Source organism: Mixophyes fleayi, chromosome 12 (assembly GCF_038048845.1).
Source record: "Mixophyes fleayi isolate aMixFle1 chromosome 12, aMixFle1.hap1, whole genome shotgun sequence".
In the NCBI taxonomy this organism is placed as follows: Eukaryota; Metazoa; Chordata; class Amphibia; order Anura; family Limnodynastidae; genus Mixophyes; species Mixophyes fleayi.
The window spans coordinates 36,127,581-36,147,188 of NC_134413.1; the positions used below are offsets into that span (position 1 = coordinate 36,127,581).

General features: G+C 38.9%; 1 protein-coding gene across 5 annotated transcripts in view; it reads left to right on the forward strand.

Moving 5' to 3' along the window:
• Positions 1–19,608, forward strand: part of FMN1 (formin 1) — a 168,308-nt gene that overhangs the window by 42,097 nt on the left and 106,603 nt on the right. For 4 of the 5 annotated variants that reach the window (XM_075193564.1, XM_075193563.1, XM_075193562.1 and 1 more), the window contains exons 3-4: positions 11,609–11,757; positions 16,480–16,597. In XM_075193564.1, coding sequence (XP_075049665.1) covers positions 11,609–11,757; positions 16,480–16,597 — 267 coding nt within the window. Of the gene's footprint in view, positions 1–11,608; positions 11,758–13,922; positions 16,021–16,479; positions 16,598–19,608 lie in introns of those variants that run through there. The other variant, XM_075193566.1, reaches the window with a different exon arrangement.

Below are 19,608 nucleotides of genomic sequence, written 5' to 3' on the forward strand. Positions count from 1 at the left end.
TGACGTACAGGGATTAGTATCATCATTACTGAGACTGGAGAGTAACAAGAACAATGTTACTGTGGATTGGAGAGTGACAAGGTCACTGCCACACCTCCTCTCTCTGTTTTAGATATGACGCTGCCCAACTGCACTAGAGACTGCCAAAAACTGTGCTACCCCTTCTGTGTGTGTCTGTGAAATGGCGCTGGATCACCGTGGAGGACAGTACTTTATAGAATCAAACTTGCCAGATCCGAAGAAGCAACGGTGACATTTTGCCTCGTTTGGACTTCTGATGGCGCGCATGAAATCTACTATAGTATATTGGTGTACATATGTGGAGTGATGGTTGTTATTTTATAATAACAGTAAGAAATGTGAATAGCAAAATATTTTCTGGACAGAAATAATCATACAGAATAAACAGTGTTTAGATAACACATAGGAAGATACCTTAACACTACCCTGTGGTAATTGTTTCTTGTGTTTCCATTAAGTGTGTGTTGTTCTCACATACTAGTATGTTTGTTTTTGAGTATGGGAGAAAACCCACCCCCACACAGGAAGAACATACAAAACTCCACACAGATGAGGACTTGGGCTAATTCTACACAAATAAAAAAATGTAGAGTTTTTGGTGGAATTGGGAATACAATAGCTAATGTTACTCACCTGTGTTTTGTCAGGGTCTCCTGCTTGAGGTTCTTTGATACATTATGGGACCTGCTGTATCAGTGGAGCACAAGTTATTAGTGTTTAATTGCCTCAAAAACTTTTGTATTCCCTAGTTTTGGGTGAACTGGTCCTCTAATTATAATATTTAGAGATAACGGGGCTCAAGCGGATTTGGGAATGCACCTGGTTGCGTAGCGCAAAAAAACAGATCTGACACTTGCACCTTCTTATGGGGAGACTCGTATACTTGAGTGAGTAGCTCTGTCACGTGCGGTTGCCTGACGGCTAGTGTAGATACACAATAAGAATAACTGTCGCTCTAACTGATTCTGATTGGCTATTTGCGGATTCACATCTGAAGCGTACTTTATTGTTCATACATGTATTATGATTTTTGTGGGGGTATTTTAGAATATTTATTATTTTTTCCATTTTCATTGTAAAGCTGTATTTGTACAGGTGTTTTTTGTTTTGTTTTTTAATAAAAAAAAGTTTGAATGAAAGCCAATTGTAAATGCGATTTTGCCGATCAAAGCAAATGTTGATTTTTTTTTTTTTTGCTTGTGCTAATAAGCTATAATATGGGTGTAAAAACACTATTTTTACATGCAGCTTTTTGGAGCTTATATTTTTTTTTTGTCACGTATGTTCAATTCGGTATGAGCACCAGTATTGAAATAGTCCCATGTATATTAACCACAAGAATATTATTACTATGAAATGGTATTTGTAGGTGTTAAAGGACCTGTGGTAGCGCCTCACATGCGCACGCTATCCTTTAATTATATTCTTAGATACACTCGCTATAAAACTCGCACTTTTATGCACTTTTCCTTACACAATGTTGCCTTACTCAGTCTTTTGACCACACTAAATAACACAAGTTTTACAGAACTATTTTTCCAATATTCACTGTATCTCAGCAGTACTTCACAGTATGTATTCGTTATAAATAATCAATACTCACAACATATGTATGTATTTAAATCAAAGTATTTTACTGTTAACACAGAAAAGCTTGTATTCACAGTTCACACATATATCATAACGTTGTTCAACATAACTTAGTATATAAATATAACATTAACCCTAGGTTCACCACCGTTATTCCTTACACTATCCTAGCTTTGCATATGTATCCTTAATAAGAATCAGTATTTATAATATTGATTTAACGATCACAGATATCAGACAATAGCTACTCAATTATATGTATATAAATAGTTAAATCCACATTACAAATACACATATAGCTCTATGGGTATATATATATATATATATATATATATATATATTATTGATACTTATCAAGTCCTTGTATCCTCGGTCCGATTCTTATCTGCAGTGTAGGGAACGTTCCTGTAGTATAGAATCCTTTCTTGTAGCTTAGTGTTATATATATATATATATATGTGTGTGTGTTGTAATCCTATAGATGTTTTCTGCAGTGTAGTGTATCCCTGGTGTATGTCCTGCAGTGTAGTGTAGAGCTCTTTGTCAAGGGGCAGCAGGCATCCAGAGAGAGAGAGGGTCCCGGGTCTGGACTTTTATAGTCCAAACTTGGAAACTCCCAGCCTCCCAAGTAACAGCATGTGTGTGGTGATTCACCACACACACATGGAGCTTCTTGGGTCCAGGGATGATGATGTCATCACCACTGTCTGTTCTCCCCACTATGTATGTGTCCAGCAGTAAAAAGCAAGTGACCCTTCCAGTGTCCCAACACCCTCCTTTGTCTCAGGCTTCAAAGCTGTTATCTGAAACTGACCAGAGTTGTGTGGGGGGTTTTACAAACACATGCAAAATAGCTAATCTTGCCATGTGGCTGGGATGATGGGAGATACTTTTGAACAATGCATGAAATGGCTTGAGAATCATATCATAGGAGAAGGTTCTTCAACAGTAGGCAACTTCTTGGTTTGGTTTTGTGTCAAAAAAATCCCTAAATGCACCCACTTATATCAACGTTGTAAGGTACAGCACATTAAATGCCAACTCATTATTTCTGGACCTGTCAGCACATTTTAACATTAACTAAATCCCCCAATCTTCTCCTTGTATACTACAGCACATTTGTTATTCATTTTATATATCACATTTTATAGAAGACGAGAGACTTAGAGCAATATATTGCTTTCTTTTTATATTGCATTACCTTTTAATATACACCCTAGTGTCATAAAATTTAAGATGCCTAATAGTAACAGATTCTGCAAAAGAAGAACTGATATGCCCTTACTATCTTGTATTTCTTTTGGCATTTTTAAACATTTTAATAAGTAAATTGGAGTTCTTTTTACTCAAATGGTTAAACATCTCAATGTTGTTGTTGGCCACTAGGTGGAGCTGTAGTCTGCTTTAGACTTGTGTGATTTACGGAAATGGATGATGTAATGTAGGTTTACAGCCTCCTTGTGGAACTGTGTGACACTGCAGGGAAAACTGAGAGTACTTCTGGTTTCCAGTAAATTGCTATTTATTTGGTATGTGTAATGTCTGCTAAAAGTTATGTTTAGAACTTTTGTTTTGTTTTTGAGAAAGGGAAGTTTTCCTTATATACGGGTTGCTTTTATATTTGAAGATAATTTTACTTATTTTATACCGAACTTATTTTATCTTTTTTTTTTTTTTTCTTTCTGCTTGGCGTATTTTGATATAAAAGTAAAAAGTATTGACTGGGCTGTATGATCTGTCACACAGCAATGGTGGTCAGAGGGTTGTTGTCTTGTGTTAGCTGTGTAGAGGGTGGTAATAGGGTAACCTAGGGAGATTAAGATGGTGGTTGAGGAATATCTTGAACTTGTCTGAAGAGGTGGGTTTTCAGAGAACGCTTGAAGGTTTCATCAACATCATCCGTTATTTATATAGCGCCACTAATTCTGCAACGCTGTACAGAGATCTCATTCACATCAGTCCCTGCCCCATTGGAGCTTACAGTCTAAATTACCTCACACACACACACAGACAGAGAGAGACTAGGGTCAATTTTAATAGCTGCCAATTCACCTACCAGTATGTTTTTTGGAGTGTGGGAGGAAACCGGAGCACCTGGAGGAAATCCACGCAAACACGGGGAGAACATACAAACTCCACACAGATAGGACCATGGTCGGGAATCGAACTCATGACCCCAGTGCTGTGAGGCAGAAGTGCTAACCACTAGGCCACTGTGGTTTTGAAGGCTAGAGGAAAGTCTTATTGTGCGAGGGAGGGAATTCCATGAAGTGGATGCAGCCTGAAAAAAGTCCTGTAACTGAGAATGGGAAGATAGGATGAGAAAGGAAGAGAGACGCAAATCTTGTGCATAACAGAGGTGTCGAGTTGTGAGATATTTTGAGACAAGTGAAGAGATGTATGTTGGTGCAATTTTGTTGACGTCCTTGTATGGTAGTAGAAGAATTTTATATTGAATTCGTTGAAAAACAGGCAACCAATGTAGAGACTGACAGAGTGACTCGGCAGAGGAGGAACGGTTTGCAAGCAAAATTATTTTAGCTGCTATGTGCAAAATAGATTGTAGGGGTTAGAGTCTGATTTTGGGAAGACCATTAAGGAGGGAATTGTAATAGTCCATCTTTTTTTTTAAGATGTATGTAGCATGATTTGGATATAGAATGGATGTGGGGAACAAAGGATAGTTGTGAGTCAAGGTTCACACCTGGTTTATTTGTTAGCTGTCGTCTTAGTTCCCACTCATTTTGTTAGTTTATCTGGAAGGATGTTGCCAGTGTGATTTTTAGCACTTAAACAAATGCCTTATTAGTATTTAGAACATTTTCCTAAACATCAGTGTTACTTCTGTATCAGAAATGGCAACCAAATACAGATAATCTGAAAAGCTCTCCTAATGGTGCAGGGTGTTCGCTTAAGATAAGACCACTCTCACAGCTCTATGGGAAGTCTGTGACCTTCCTAAAAAACAAATAGACAGAAAAATACAGTGCAATTCCCTGCGCTATATATATCTTTCTCTATATTTATATTTAATACAGCCCTGGATAAATGCATCCAATTGTTAGGGACCAGGGAAGAACACTAGGAGCTAACTGTTTTGTTACAAATAAGTGTAAGGCTCTCAAACATTTATAGAGGTGTAGTGATTGGCATTGGCAGGTGACATAGCTTTTCTCCTAGTGACTAGTATATATTTACCCTGTACATTATACTCTAAAGATGACCAGCAATTATACCAGCCTGTGCCACCCATCCTACTGCAGCACGCTGTGCCGCCTATTCTCTGCCTTTCTCCCCTTTGCTGCTTATATTCTAGCAGTGAGTACTCTGAGGCTCCACTATAACTTAAGCTGTGCTATTAAACAAGATGTAAAGGCAATAAATAAGTCATAGATTTCTGAGCGGTAATACTGTAACACTACCGTGTTGTGCGTGATTTCGGTAGAAGGGACATATATATATATATATATATATATATATATATATATATATATATATATATATATATATATATATACACACACACACACTCCCCAATCCCCTTTGCCATCACTCTCTATGCTTGTGTGCTGTAATGCCTTTATTCTGCCAATGGATAGATCTATTTTTAAAAACCCCCTCCCTCTTCTAGAATAATACAGTGGGACACTGCTTTAAAGCATTCCGAGCTGTGCCAGATCCCAGGGTTGAGCCTATAATGAGGCAGCCTTGGGCAGATGTTTCGGACATTGCACTAAACTCGGGGATTAACCTTGTTGTAGATTTAATATTATAATATGTCTCTTTAAAGGTCACACAAGTTATGTACATGTTTATAATAGTTTGTATGAATGATGAGGAAGTGTCAGGCAGCAGAATGTCTAGCCCTGCTCACTGCTACAGTGAATCCCAGTCATGATGTCTCTTGGGTTCCACAAACACAGGAACGCAGCTTGGGCCACTGTAATGACTTGTCATCCCCAAGCCTGGCTTGGTGCAGCCCTGATTGACTGTCAGTCCTTTTTACCAACTTTACTTGTCACAATGACTTGCAACACACTGCTTACTTTACAGATAGGGATCGTCTTGCTCTCCTCGTCACATTTGTTTGATTGTACCATCATCTACAGGATCCTCCAGTATAAAGCTGGGTATACAGTACAGTAATTTAATGCAATAATCATGCCGATCACAGGTAAGCGACCATTGGTCAGATATCTCATTAATGTGTACTCTTCCACGATACTGTTTTATCGCACCAAAGCACATCACATCTGTTGATTTTGGCTTTCTAAACTTCAACGATGGAAGAATGTTTGGCAAATGTAGGTCATTATTTTTAGGAAGTGTGTACGCACTCACGACCAGCAGTGTAAGCAGATCTCTAGTGTGTGCAGAGTCAGTCTTTTCAGCCGCCGGTTATGAGAAATGAAGAGCACAGATCTGAAAGTAAATCGTATAGGTGTGTACACCTAAATCTGCATGTCGTTGGTAAAATCGTTACACACATCGCATCTGCAGTAATGGTCTGTAGTGTGTACTCAGGTTTACTCGCTCTTATTAGTAGAAAGTAATTTCTGCTTTACTAAAGGTAATGTTTGCTGCAGAGATCGCACCCTCTAAAGCAGGGGTGTCCAACCTTTTAGCTTCCCTGGGCCACATTGGAAGACGGTGAGTTGGTTTGGGCCGCACATAAAATACACTAACACTAATAATAGCTGATCATCCAAAAAAACATAGAAAACATAGTTAGCATATTAAACTTACTTGGAAATGAAGTTAGTAAGAGTTCGGAAACCTGTTGCAGAATCATGATTAAAGCAGTAGTCCCATTACCAGCTACAATTTAACTTGCCTGCATCTGCCCCTTAGTGGGGTTCGGGGAATTAAATGCCAAAAACCTTTTTTTCCTCTCTTTCTGCACCCATGAATTATTTTTTTTTATTGACCAGTTTGAAATGGTCACCGATATAGGTAGCATCAGGAGGACTAATAGAAATCTACAGAGATTTAAAGATTGGGTGGCAGGAAAAATGGCTCATGGAGCAGCCTCCGATGAGGCTAACAGTGGGTGATAATTTCATCCTACTCACCACTGCACATTTTAAAATGGTTTAAAATATTAAAAATACAATCATCTTAATATTTATATTAGATACATAGAGAACACAGCTAGTTCATAATTGCATGGTGCAGAAAGTCCAAATTCAGAGTAACAACAATAAGATACTGGATAATCTTTCACTGCTGCTGACTCCTCTGTGCTGCGCTACGCAATGGATGTCGGATGTGATGACGTCACCCCCGACATTCACTGCGAGCACCGCACGGAGGAGGAGACCAAGGAGGGAGCCGGAGCGCCAGCTGACGTGACCGCAAGGGAAGTATTTTTTTTTTTTTTATATTTTTTTTTTGCAGGATATTTTTTTAACAGCGCTGCCCCCTTGCCACAACTGCTGGGCCACATTTAGAGGCGGGCTGGGCCACATGCGGCCCGCGGCTTGGACAACCCTGCTCTAAAGCTTCCAGCTACCTGCTGTGTCAGAGGAACATAGTATAGTGGAGCCACAAACAGGCTTGTCTAAGAAACATTGATAGTGATTGAGTACTCATTAAGCTTATAAGTGTCCCCAACGCCTATATAATGTGTGTATTTAGCATGCAACACAAATGTTTATGTGTGGGTGTGTGGAGATGCATATCGAAGGTAAACATTGTGTTATTCATTAGAAGAGTGTGTGTGTGTGTGTGTGTGTGTGTGTATTCCAGTTAACCCACTGCTGTTAAATACTCAGCATATTATATCAGTGTATCCATCCTCCTATCACACGGTGTCGCCCTGTGGCTCCCCTCCACCCAGAGCGCACGGTGTCCTATGGCTGTATCCTGTAGTACAGCGCTTCTTAACCAGGGGTGCAAAAAAGCATTTCTAGGTGTGCGAGTGGCAACAATAGGTTTTTAACTTTTTTAGATTTGTAATCTAAAATTATAAATTTGACTCAACAGTACTATGTACTCACAGAACCCATTATACACTGGCAAACTCTACGACGATATGACCCCACTACAGCCCTCTACTTTTGCCACTGGGCACTCGCCAGTTCGATGAGAGACTGCACGTGTTTGTAACGTTTGAGTACAAACGTCAACGTGAGTTTTTGGTATGATACAATATTTTTAGGCGTATTTTTTCTTTCTTCATGTACACGTTTAAACGTTATTTATTAGTATTTAATGACTGTCCTAATAGGTGTTCTTGTTTACTTTTGGTTGTGTTAATTTTTTTTGTTTCAAAACTTTTTTTAATTTGCATCAAAAAGTTAAATAAACAAAAAAAATAAAATATTTGTATTCTTGAATAAATAAATTGTTTTTCAATCGATGCGATTTCCTAGCAAAAAATAAATCGGAACCCATTTTTCAAGGCGGTCCGAGAAACTTATTTTTAAATTCAACTGGAGCTTCTCTAAACTCTGCAGTCTGTTTCCTGGGACCCTTTATCACTCTGGTGTTAGAGGTCAAACGTGCTGTCTCCCATAGACTTAATGACATGTCACAGGGGCTTCGGACAGACACTAGGCAGTGGTTCTGACTGCTGTAATGGCACGGTGTGTAACAACACGCTTGCAATCTGTATTTGCCAGGTATCCGTTGTAGTGGTTCCCGGCAATACATTGCCTTTATAGGCAGGCCCCGTTTTTAGTTGTCTGTTCACATTATTATTTGCCATATATGCAGTACAGCGCAATGCCAGGAGTACAACCAATATTGCACCATTTTGTTTTCATTGAAGAAAGCCAGAAGCATGGCTGGGTATCACCTGGTAATCTCAAAGGCAACTGGAGCATCTTTTATTGTAGTCTGTTTTGCAGAGGATCTAAACAGAAAATTTACATAATGAATTACTTAAGTTTTGTGTGTAGAGTTCCTGTCCCAGCAGAGACCTGAAGCAGTGTATTTATGTATGCAGTAGAGGAAACCGGTTGTGTAAACTAAATTTACATTTGTTTGAAAAAGGTATATGTAAATGGAAACCATTTGTGAGACAGCTGTAACATGTTGGCTGTTTGAGGTGAGATGTTAAATGTATTGAGATTAAAATGACCTAGTATGTTCCCTCAGAATTTCACTTGATTGTTAAAATAAAGCACCTTTCTGATGTTGGACCCCAAAGCATCATAATTACTGTTGGTGTAATGCATAGTAGACTATAGTTACAGGATGACTACAGTTCCTGGTGAACAGTCCTATAGTATATTGCAGTCCTCACACAGTGCAGGTTTTAATGAAGTCACTGTAATGCTGCAGAACTCCACGGTCAGCATTGTTGTGGACAGCGGTATCCCTTGGTCATACGGATGTTCTGTGAGCCATGTTATAGCGGGAAAAAACTGTAAATGGGCGAGGATGGTAAGTGCACAGTAGCTGTTGCATTCGCTGGAATTGAGACGGATACTTGAACAGGTTCTAAGGGAGAGCATCGGGTCAGCCTGAGCTACCGCTGAGCACGGCCTCGATGGTGCACATATTTCCACCTATTATGGTAAGAAATCTCTGCTCATTTTTTTGCGCACCTCTATAGGACGCCAGGGGGAAAAAAAGCGGAGGCTTCAGTCAGAATATGGAGGCGACTGCTCCAGATGCACTTGTTGTATTCCCCCCCCCCCTCCCCCACCACCACCACCACTTAATTTTGCTACTGACTTGTAAAAGATGGAAGCAGCTGAAAATGGCTGCGATGGGCATTACATGGAAGTCTACTAAATGAAGCAAGAAATTTAAGTTTAGGGGATTCAGTGGTAATGGTGAGGAACCCAGGTGATTTATTTCAGGAAGCACCGGTCTGCGGTCGAGTGAGTGAGGTAATAATTTTTTAAATGAAATGCATGAATCTGTGTATCACAAAAACATGCAGTAGTTATTATCTTTGTGCTTATTGTGTATAAGGCCTTCTGAACAGCACATACGTTTCAGCATAGGGGGCAGATATCCATAATCCTGCAGCATACAACTGAACACCAGTTGAAACCCATTTGTTGAACTGAGGCTTTGCCACCATGTGTCAGGTGAAACAAGTGAGATCTAAAATATTTATGATTTCACACAGTGGGGGACAATTCTGAAAACTGTTCTACAAGTAACTGTAGAAAAGACAGTGTTGCTCGTAGCAAGAAATAGAACATTTGTTCTTATCGTCTAAACCAGTGGTTCCCAATCTGTGCCTAGGCTCCCTGGGGTGCCTCAGCGATCTCACAGGGGAGCCTCGGCCAGGGCCAGTGGTGAGCAAGGCGGGGGACTACTTGGTAATTATTTTGGCTTAGGGGTGCCTTGAATTGAAAAAGTTTGGAATCCACTGGTCTAAACAGTAGGTCAAAAATTATGTGTTTCCACACAGTTGCTTGTAGAACAGTTCTCACAAATGCTCCCCATTCAGTTTAATGAATCATGCTGTTGTGATATCCTCAAAACACTGATTATAATGCATGAGGTGCTGTATATCTTATGTTACAAAGTAGAGATAGAGGTGTAATAAATATTTTACGTGTAAAGTTACTATCGTACATTATGATCATTTGTGAATTGGCTGGAGTGTGCTCATGATATCTTCCCAGCAAAGATTTTCCTTTTAGAATTGATTATGCAGACAGAAAGGCATTTTGTTACAATATACTATATATTATATTGCCCTCTGTGTCCTCCAGACTGCTGTGGTCCCTTATTGTCTTCTATTTTCATTACCTCATGACCGAAAAGACTTAGTGTGTGCATATTTTATGGTTTGGTTACAAAACACACAGAAGTGACTAGCTTGGAATTCAGAGCCAGTGAAAATCCATGGAATGCAATTTTAAAGATACAATATAATATTTTGCAGCTCTATGCAGCCTTCTTTTTTTAGGAATCTGTGTTATGTATGTATTATATTTGTATTACTTACAAAGTTAATTGTTTGTGTAATTATCATGAGTTTCTGCACAGTTTCTCCTTTTTATATGAATTATTTTTTTTTTCCTTCCTAAATTATTAAATGGCATATATTGATTTGGTATCATTGAGTAGACCTTTTTAGAAAGGTAAAGAGGGGATAACGAAAAAAATTGTACGTATGATATATTATTCATTCCACAGCTAGCTGGCTCTTCATGCTGCAGCTGTGTGTGCGCTGTTCACAGACAAAGAACCCCAAAGTGCAGAAAGAATGGGGTATATGTTTGTACATATAAATATGATATCACACTTGCAGTGTAATTGAAAAGGGTGCATTCCAATGCAAGGCAGATGAAGAACAGTCCATAAGCAGAAGTCCAATTCTCCTGTACTGTATTCCTATCAGCGTCTGTGCTTGGGTAAAGTCTCAGCCGTGGTACTAAGCGGCTTCATCAGGAATGCATTGTGGGAAAAAGGATCTTTCTACAGCTTACTAAAAAACGTATTCCTTAGGCCAGGTACATACTAAAGAAATTCCTGATCTACATGCCAATTCATGTGTACACACTTTACATGATGTACCTTCAGATCTGTGCTCTTCTGTCATAGCCATGGTGAAAAGACTGTGCCTCTGTAAAGTCTATGGAGATCTGCCTACTCTGCTGATCATGAGTCCATACACACTGCAGAATTTGCTGACATCCATCATTCCATTGGTTTATAGAATTTTTTAGCCCGCTTATAAAATCAAATCAAACAATACGATGTGCTTTGGAGCAATAAGACATGATAGTTGGAGCATACACACTAATCTGATATTGGACCGATCGGTTGTTTATCGTGTAATTATCACAATAATTGGGGGGGAAAAACCTGTAGTGCGTACCCAGCTTTATACAGTCCACCAAAAACTCATTTTGTTTAAATTTCGCCCAAAATTCAATATTGTGCATAGAGTTTTTGTCCAAACTAGCAATAAACCTTGTGCTGTGTAATACACTGAAGATTAAAATAATTCAACTCCTGAATATATTAATCTTATTTTTTTACTGAAAATAGTTTTGCTTTTAACTGGTGTTTTTTTGTACAGGAGGTAGAATTATACAAAGAGATGTCACCAAATCGCCACTAGATTCAGAAGCTGAAGTGTCTGGTGTTTGTGATACAAGAGCGTTGGCAAACAGGAATCAGCATGCACGGCCTGATAGAAACATTCTCCACCTGACTCTGGAAATACATGTAAGTGTAAATGAAGGGAAAGAAGTGTTGAAAATAATGGACTTGGCATAAATTTTGTGCAAAGCTGATTGGACCACAGTGTCTGTGGACGCTAGTCTTTTTGCAAATGTGACTTCATAATGGAATACTTTTTGATGGAATAATGTTTTTCCTGAGTACTTGTACGTCGTCCGTGTGATTTTGGAATCTGGGTTTATTTGAGTAGATGTTATTTTAGCCCAGTCCTTTCTTTCATGAATAAACACCTAAGGGTATATTTACTAAATTGTGGGTTTGAAAAAGTGGATATGCTGCCTATAGCAACCAACCAGATTCTAGCTGTCGTTTTGTAGAATGTACTAAATACATAACTAGAATCTGGTTGCTATAGGCAACATCTCCACTTTTTCAAACCAGCAGTTTAGTAAATATACCCACTAAGGTTTAAGTTCCATTTCTTGACCTTGCTTCTATGTGATTTTCTCAGCCATAGTATGTGTGGCATTTCAACATAGCTCTTATATTTTAGCAGAACTGATTATGTATGTTATACCTTTTAAATGTATCTGTCCAAAGTGGCATTGGTCATCTTTATTTTCACACCTGGAGTCATCTGATTCTCTCTACCTCCCATTTGATTAGATTGAACAGTAGTGTAGACAGGTAAATAACATAACGAACAAGAACCAGACATTCTTCCACCAGTTTTAAAAAACAATAAGTGGTGCAGTAAATTCTGTATAGTTCAAAGCCATATGGAACATTAACATATTCCAAATCAGAGGCTAACAGTACATTAATTATTAGAGAGGTGCCCAGCAGCGCCCACCTATCTTCTAATATTCCGCACTGGTAAGATGTGCATTAGTAGACACAGCTATGTTAATATGGATTATATGGATGGTGTTACCTCAATTGATTATTATTATTTGCATTGTATGTGCTCAGCTTGCGTATCAGAAGCTGCTAGCATGATGCAATTGTTGTATACTGTATCTGCCCCCTGCATTATATTACCGGTGAGCCATACGGCCTAGTCAGTATGTCGGCTTATATAAGTAGTGCTAACCATTAAGGGAGAGGTGTCATGGCAGTTCCCAGTGTGATCCCCGAGCTTGTAAAACGGATACTGTATGTATTGCTTAGGCTGAGTACACACTACAGACAATTTCTCCTGATGCGACATCTTTAACGATTTTACCGACAGAGAAAAAAAAAAAATTCCAATCGACATGCTGATTCATTCACTATACATGTTTTACCTTCAGTTCTGTGCTCTTTATCTGTCATAACCATCGGATGAAAAGTTTGTGGCTCTGCACACTCCATAGAGATCTATGGACACTGCAGGTTTGGAACAATATTGTTCCATTGTTGAATGACATTCTTAGTCCGGTTTAAAAATCAAATGAAACAATACGATGTGCTTTGGAATGATTGTTCATTGTTGCAGCATACACACTAATGCAGTAGGGTCGAACAGTCGTTTGATTGGCCCAATAATAGACTGAAAACAGTGTAGTGTCTACCCAACCTTATAGCACTTTCAAACATGAATAGTTGGCTCATGTATAGAGTTTGAAAATGATTGTTGTGTTTTTGAGGGTGTGGTTAGCTTACTGGAATTGTCGTAGAATGTCATTATTTTAAAAATAGAAAACTATAGTTTTACAGCAGAGAATAACAGATATATACGTTTAGTCTGCCCATTTCAATGCCTTACTGTTATGGTTACAGGGGTTTTGGTGTAGGAGAGTATTTAGAATTATTTTTAGTAGTAGGTTTTCTTTATTGTTTTTTTTTTTTTTATCCTAACCATAACATTATGTGTAATTCATACATTTTCAATTCTTTAACTGACTCCCAGCATATCTGCAGGGAAACACTTCCATGGATTGATCGCCTTTTTTGTAAGGCTGGTGGCACTGCTGTATGTTTTTGTAGCACTTTGGTCAATTTGAGTGTTCAAGTATACATTATCCATACATAATACATAAGTAGTCTGTTGCATGGGATCTGTGTGAATTGCTGGTCAGATAGTGTCTGGACTGTTTAGCACGCCTCTCATCCCAAGGGGTGGGTGTGGCATACACTCCCCTCTCATTAAATACCTGTTACCTGAAAGTTGGGAGGTAAAGTAATTTGATCCTGGCCTCTTTCAGGCTGACTCCAGACGATGACATTTACATTCTGCAGATAGACTGCAACAAGGCGGAAGAGGGAGATCTCGTCCTGATTCAGCTGAAAGGACTTGTATGCCTGTGAAACACAACTTATTTTTGGTTGTTGTGTCTTCTGTGACACGTTGGCTGCTTCTTTTTATCTTGTGGGGTTTTTGTTTTTTGCTTGGCTTTTAATTAGTGGAGTGTTGAACAGAGATCTCTTCATAGCTGACACGCTGGTCATTGCTCACAAACTCTGTGTCATATGTCTGTAATTAAGCTGCCAAGCAACTGGTGAGCTCAGTTTTAAAAACCAGGAAGCTGGAATCTGCAGGCTTGTGTGCTGTAGAGAGAGAGTTTACAACGGACGGTAGCAGAGGCCAATTGTATTTATATTTACTGTATTATGTTTTACTAAAACATCTGTCGTATGGCTTGACTACTTAGATACCGTTTTCAGCAGCAAAGTGCACCAGATGTGTGTGTTGGGTTTTTTTATTATCATTTTTTTCTAAGTTTTGCCAGCTCCTCAGTCTTGAGACACTTGTAAGAAAGTGAGTCTCCTATTTCACTCTGCTGTAAATGGCTGTCCTGTAGTCTCCCAGCTGCTCTTGAAATTGCGGACCTACTTTTTCACTTTAAAGATCGATTAAACATGGAAGACAAAGAAACCATTGTTGTTGAGCCACACACTCCAGTGTCTACACCTGCAAATGTACCAGATACTGCTGCACCGTCGCTGCTTGGCAAGTTTTCCATAAAGTCATTTTTTGGAATTACAACAAAGATGGAAAATCAAAAGCCCAAGGAGGAAAGTGCAGTTCTAAAAGCATTCCGTTCATTGGGGAATAAAGTAGAGGTGCAGTCTAACCCCATGGACGCTGTAAAGGGTGCAAGTGGTGGTGAGCTTATGAAACAACCAGAGTCTGCACTGGAAGATGCCAAGGACCCCGAGGAGTTAAAAGAAGAGCCAGTAAAAGATGAACAATTTAGCCAGGAGGACCACTTAGACATGGATTTACACACTACAAGTGTGGTGGATTCACAAGTCACCAGGGGACAAGGTAATAGTAGCTCGCAAAACAAAGAATATCATCCACAAATAGATCTGGGAGTGACAGAAGCTCAGGATTTACGAGAACAAATGGATGAAAAGAAAGGAGTGTACACAAAAGCTTCAGACATTCGTGAGGATGCGAAGTCTGAGATGCATTCCATGGCCGACACTGTACCAGGTGAAACAGACTGTGACCACGATGGTATGCTGGTACATGGTACTCTAGTTCACATATCAAGTGATTCAGATTCTGACGGGGAGAGCTCCAAGCAAGATACAGGCCAGAGAGCAACAAAGGTTTCTGTGTCCCAGCATTTATCATCTTCTCGTGTATCCTTGAACAGTGGCCCCAAGCAATATCCAGAAACACAAAAGACTGAAGGTACTGATGCCCTAGATGGAAAGGACCAAGGTGGTCTGGACCTCACCAGGTCAGAAAATGCAGGAAGCAATAGGGATGAAAAGGACATCGCTGATCAGAATTTAGTGGGGACCATTTCAAGTTCTGAAACATCTGACCCTGCTCCTGACACCCCTGGAGAGAAGCCATTTCAATTGCCAGCTATTTTTAGTGGCTTTCGTGTGCACAAAAAGGGAGCATCTCCAGATGATAAGGAAACTGTCCCTGTGAAACAAGGAGATAGTGATTTGGCTTTGCTAAAACTCTCCCAGCCAGTGCAAAGGTCTAAGCTTCCAAATGGGTCCCAGGTCCAGAAGCGGGAAGTGAGGAAGCCAGTGGAGCCTAAAGCAAACTCCAAGTTCATGGAGCAACTTTCTCAGCTGTTGAACTTTGATATTCCAAAGCAAGAGGAGAATGAGGAAAATACGCTTCCAGAGCAAATGGATGACAATAGCCAGGATACTGATGACACAGAGGAGAAACAAGAGTCTGCACTGGATGCATTTAAATCTTTTTTCACAGGTTCTCCTAAAAGGAGCCCAAAACTGGATTCTCCTGATCTTGAGGCTGTGAAGCGCAAGCAAAAGTCTGAGAAAGATTCTCTGAAATCTATCTTTGAGAAAACCAGATCCACAGACACTGACCAGTCTACAGAAGTGAAAAGTGTACGATATTATTTATCTTGGTATTTTATTTATTTTGGTATTCTATTGTAGAATGTATTGTATTCCATTTCTAGTTACACATTTTATATGGTTAATAGCAAAATTTAGTTTAATAATGTCAAGAGGTTCACTTAAATACACTATGGACAAATGCTGAGTTCTTGTCCTAATTATAGGCTAAAGTGTGCACGTATTAGCAATGTGTATTTTGTGATCTGCATTGCTTTTTTTTTTTTTTTTTTTTCTTTAGTTCATAGGGGCATATGTAGTAGTTGAGGATCATTTTTCTGTAAAAACTGCATTTTGGGTTTTGACATTTAAACGTCGTGCATCTTGAAATGTCTGAATTCATCAGGATTTTGTTTAAATATCAATATAGTAAATGCTTCATTAGATCAGTAATATATTTAATCGTTTGCTTTTGTTTGTTATCTGATCGTTTCTGTGCCTCTGTTACAGCCAGACAATAGTCCCTCTGATCCAGATGACCGGACCCCGGGGAGACTGCAGGCTGTGTGGCCACCACCAAAACCCAAAGATGAGGAGGAGAAAGTGGGGCTGAAATATACTGAAGCAGGTAGACGGCCATGTGTAACACATAGACCTACTGCGCTCCAACGGGGTTGTGGTCTGTTGGAGAATGCACAAGAAACTTTAATCTATGTACCTTTTAGTAATGATTTATTGCTGAATACTTTATTCCTTCTGTTTTAAAATGCAACAATTTATCATATGATTGACTGAACATTACACACAATTGAGCATATTATTTCTTGATTGATATGATTTGTCCTTTACCAGATACCCCAATGGAGCGATCACTTTCATTATAGCATATTGCTATTGTGAGATGAGAGAGAAGTGATCCTCATCTCACATCTTTTTTGAGGGATATTTGTCCTCTAGATCTGTATGTAAAGTCTAAAGTTAGATTGCGGTGGTGTGAGTATTAAGACCTACAATATTCATTTATATTGTATGGTTTTCTGTATATTAATGTGATCTCTGCTGCTTATATTGTTGTGTGTTGTGACATAAGGGACTTTAGTATTGATATTTATAGAAGGAACATAGTACACACCTTTTTTCTAATTGGAGAAACCGATATGATAAATTACTGGTGTACATTTGAATGATTGGAGAGTGAGAGTCCTTAATTGTCTGTCAGATTGTGTTCATATTCAGTGTGCTGCAGTTACATTTAATACCAAGTGTGGCATATTTTGGTCTAAGGTTATGTTACATTGGTAGGAAATTAGGGTATTGCATTTTATAAGTGAGTCAGATTACTGTATGTCCGTAATATCAATTAAATAGATATCACATTGCAATAGCTGTATTTAAAGGAAACATTACCCTTGTTTGTTTAGTCATTTGTTTTATATAATTACTCAGTAAAACAGAGGTATAAGCTGCTATGAACCACGATTCATATTTTCCTGCATATTAAACTTCACGTTTTTAAAATGAATTAAAGATCAACAATGCATTGACTAATTAATTTGTTGCACTGACTTTGCTGCTTGTACAGTGGCCTCTATTTTGGCAGGGCTATGAAGGGGGGGAGCATAGTGACTTCTATGCCCCATTTTCTCCTGCAGGTCTTAACTGCCTTGTCTAGATAGGACTTCTAATATTTCATAGTCTGCACTTGATTATTTTATATGTGATTGGTTAGAGCTTCCTTTTGATAAAATAGAGTAACAACCTTATTTTGTTTGGGCATTATAGAGGAAAAAATGATTCTTACTTTTAGTGCCATCAAAATATGTATCCCTATACATACTCCGCCAGGTCTCCTGAGCAAAGGGATACTAAACGCATGCACTTTTAAGCAAAGTCTGACATCAATGTTGGTATGTGGGGATTGGGGCTGTAGGTAGGAGGACAGTTATGCACCATTTGAAAAGCTTTGGGCTCATTGTCATTCTGTGTAACATTCACATATTTTTGCACAAGTCTGTGACATCCATGCGTGTTGAGGTGTTTCTCTGTTTATTGCAGGTGATTCATGCACCGTTTAGCTAGTTGTGGAGAGGAGTTTAGTACAGAAAAAAAAACCAGATTTCATATAGGTGTGTTTCAAACCATAATCAACTTGCATAAGTGGAGACAGGTTCCTCACATTTATATTCTATTTGCTCTATACTCTCTTGCTTTTCTATATCCTCTTCCTCCTATTATGACAGTGGTCCATCACATGCAGTCATGTCCTCACTAACATAATCCATGAATAGACAGGTCATTGCCTACCCCAAGGTCAGTATGTTGTGCTGTTGTGACAATATTATTGGCTAACTGGGGAAACACCGGAGATGAAAACGATAAGGTTCTCTGACCCTAGTCAAACGCAACATTAAAAATGTGGTTCATCATCATCATCCTCGTCGTTCTTCTGTAGCGCCTGACATAAACGAGATGAGTGAAAACAGTATACTTAATAATAGAAATGAGTGTACAATTGAGCAGAGTAATACATTCATGGATGCAATTAACGGAAGGAATCACTTGACATGCAGAAAAGAATCGGCTTAAGACATGGCGGGAACAAACAATGACAACCGAAAGTGGACAGACATGAGACCTAGGGTAATGAGCCCAGCCTGTGAGAGCTGCATTCTAGAGGGAGGGGGAGTAGTAAGAGACAATAGGAGCTAAAGGTGACATTATGCTTAGCGATCCAGGCGGGTAGCAGAGGAGGTGTTTTGTTTTTTAATTACAAACGTTTTATCAAAATATACCTATAATTTGTAGTGTCATCTGAAGTTTAACAGTGATCAATGTATTGAACAGCAGCAATTTGATTTACCTGTTTTATTATAAGGAATTGTGCCCCCAATGTTTATATTTCAGTAGAATCTTATTAGGAGCCAACATTTAATACACCATCAGCTTTATATGTTTGGAGGAGTGATGACCCTTTTATGCGTCACTGGTGTCTGTGAGAACAGGAGGTAGCTTGCAATGACCATAACTGGCGACTGTGCTTTTAAGAGGAGATGTGTTAGGGAAATAAAGAGCTGTTTTTAAGAGCTGAAGAATGCTTCGTTGTCTTTATACATGTAGGTGTGTGTCTGTTTATATGTCTGGCCATGTGTTTAGAAGAATGTGAGCAGCCTGGTTTATATGCAGTGTTAATTTCATGCTAAATGCTCATCTCAAGTTGTTGCACTCTTAGGTTAAAGATAATAATTGCAGTGATTAGTTATGCAATGGTCTTCTAGGCCCACAATACTATACATATTTCCTGCACAACCTTTGCAGAGGCAATATTGCAAATGACAAGTTTTGTTCATATTTTTCTCCAGCATGTAGAAATATGTGAATAAATATGAACACTTCTCTAGCACTAACTGATGCACCTGTCTACACCATAACCCTTACATACGCTGTGAGACTTGGCGTTTCATATACAAATGATTCAGTGACTATGACAGTCAATTGATAATAACAAATATATGTGGAAAAACAAATCCCTTACTGTTTACAAACTGTACAAAAAATCCTAAAGAAAATTCTTCGTCATCAAACTGCCAATATGTGCCACACAAACACCACGGAGTAGGAATCCTCCCACAGCCTTAAGCT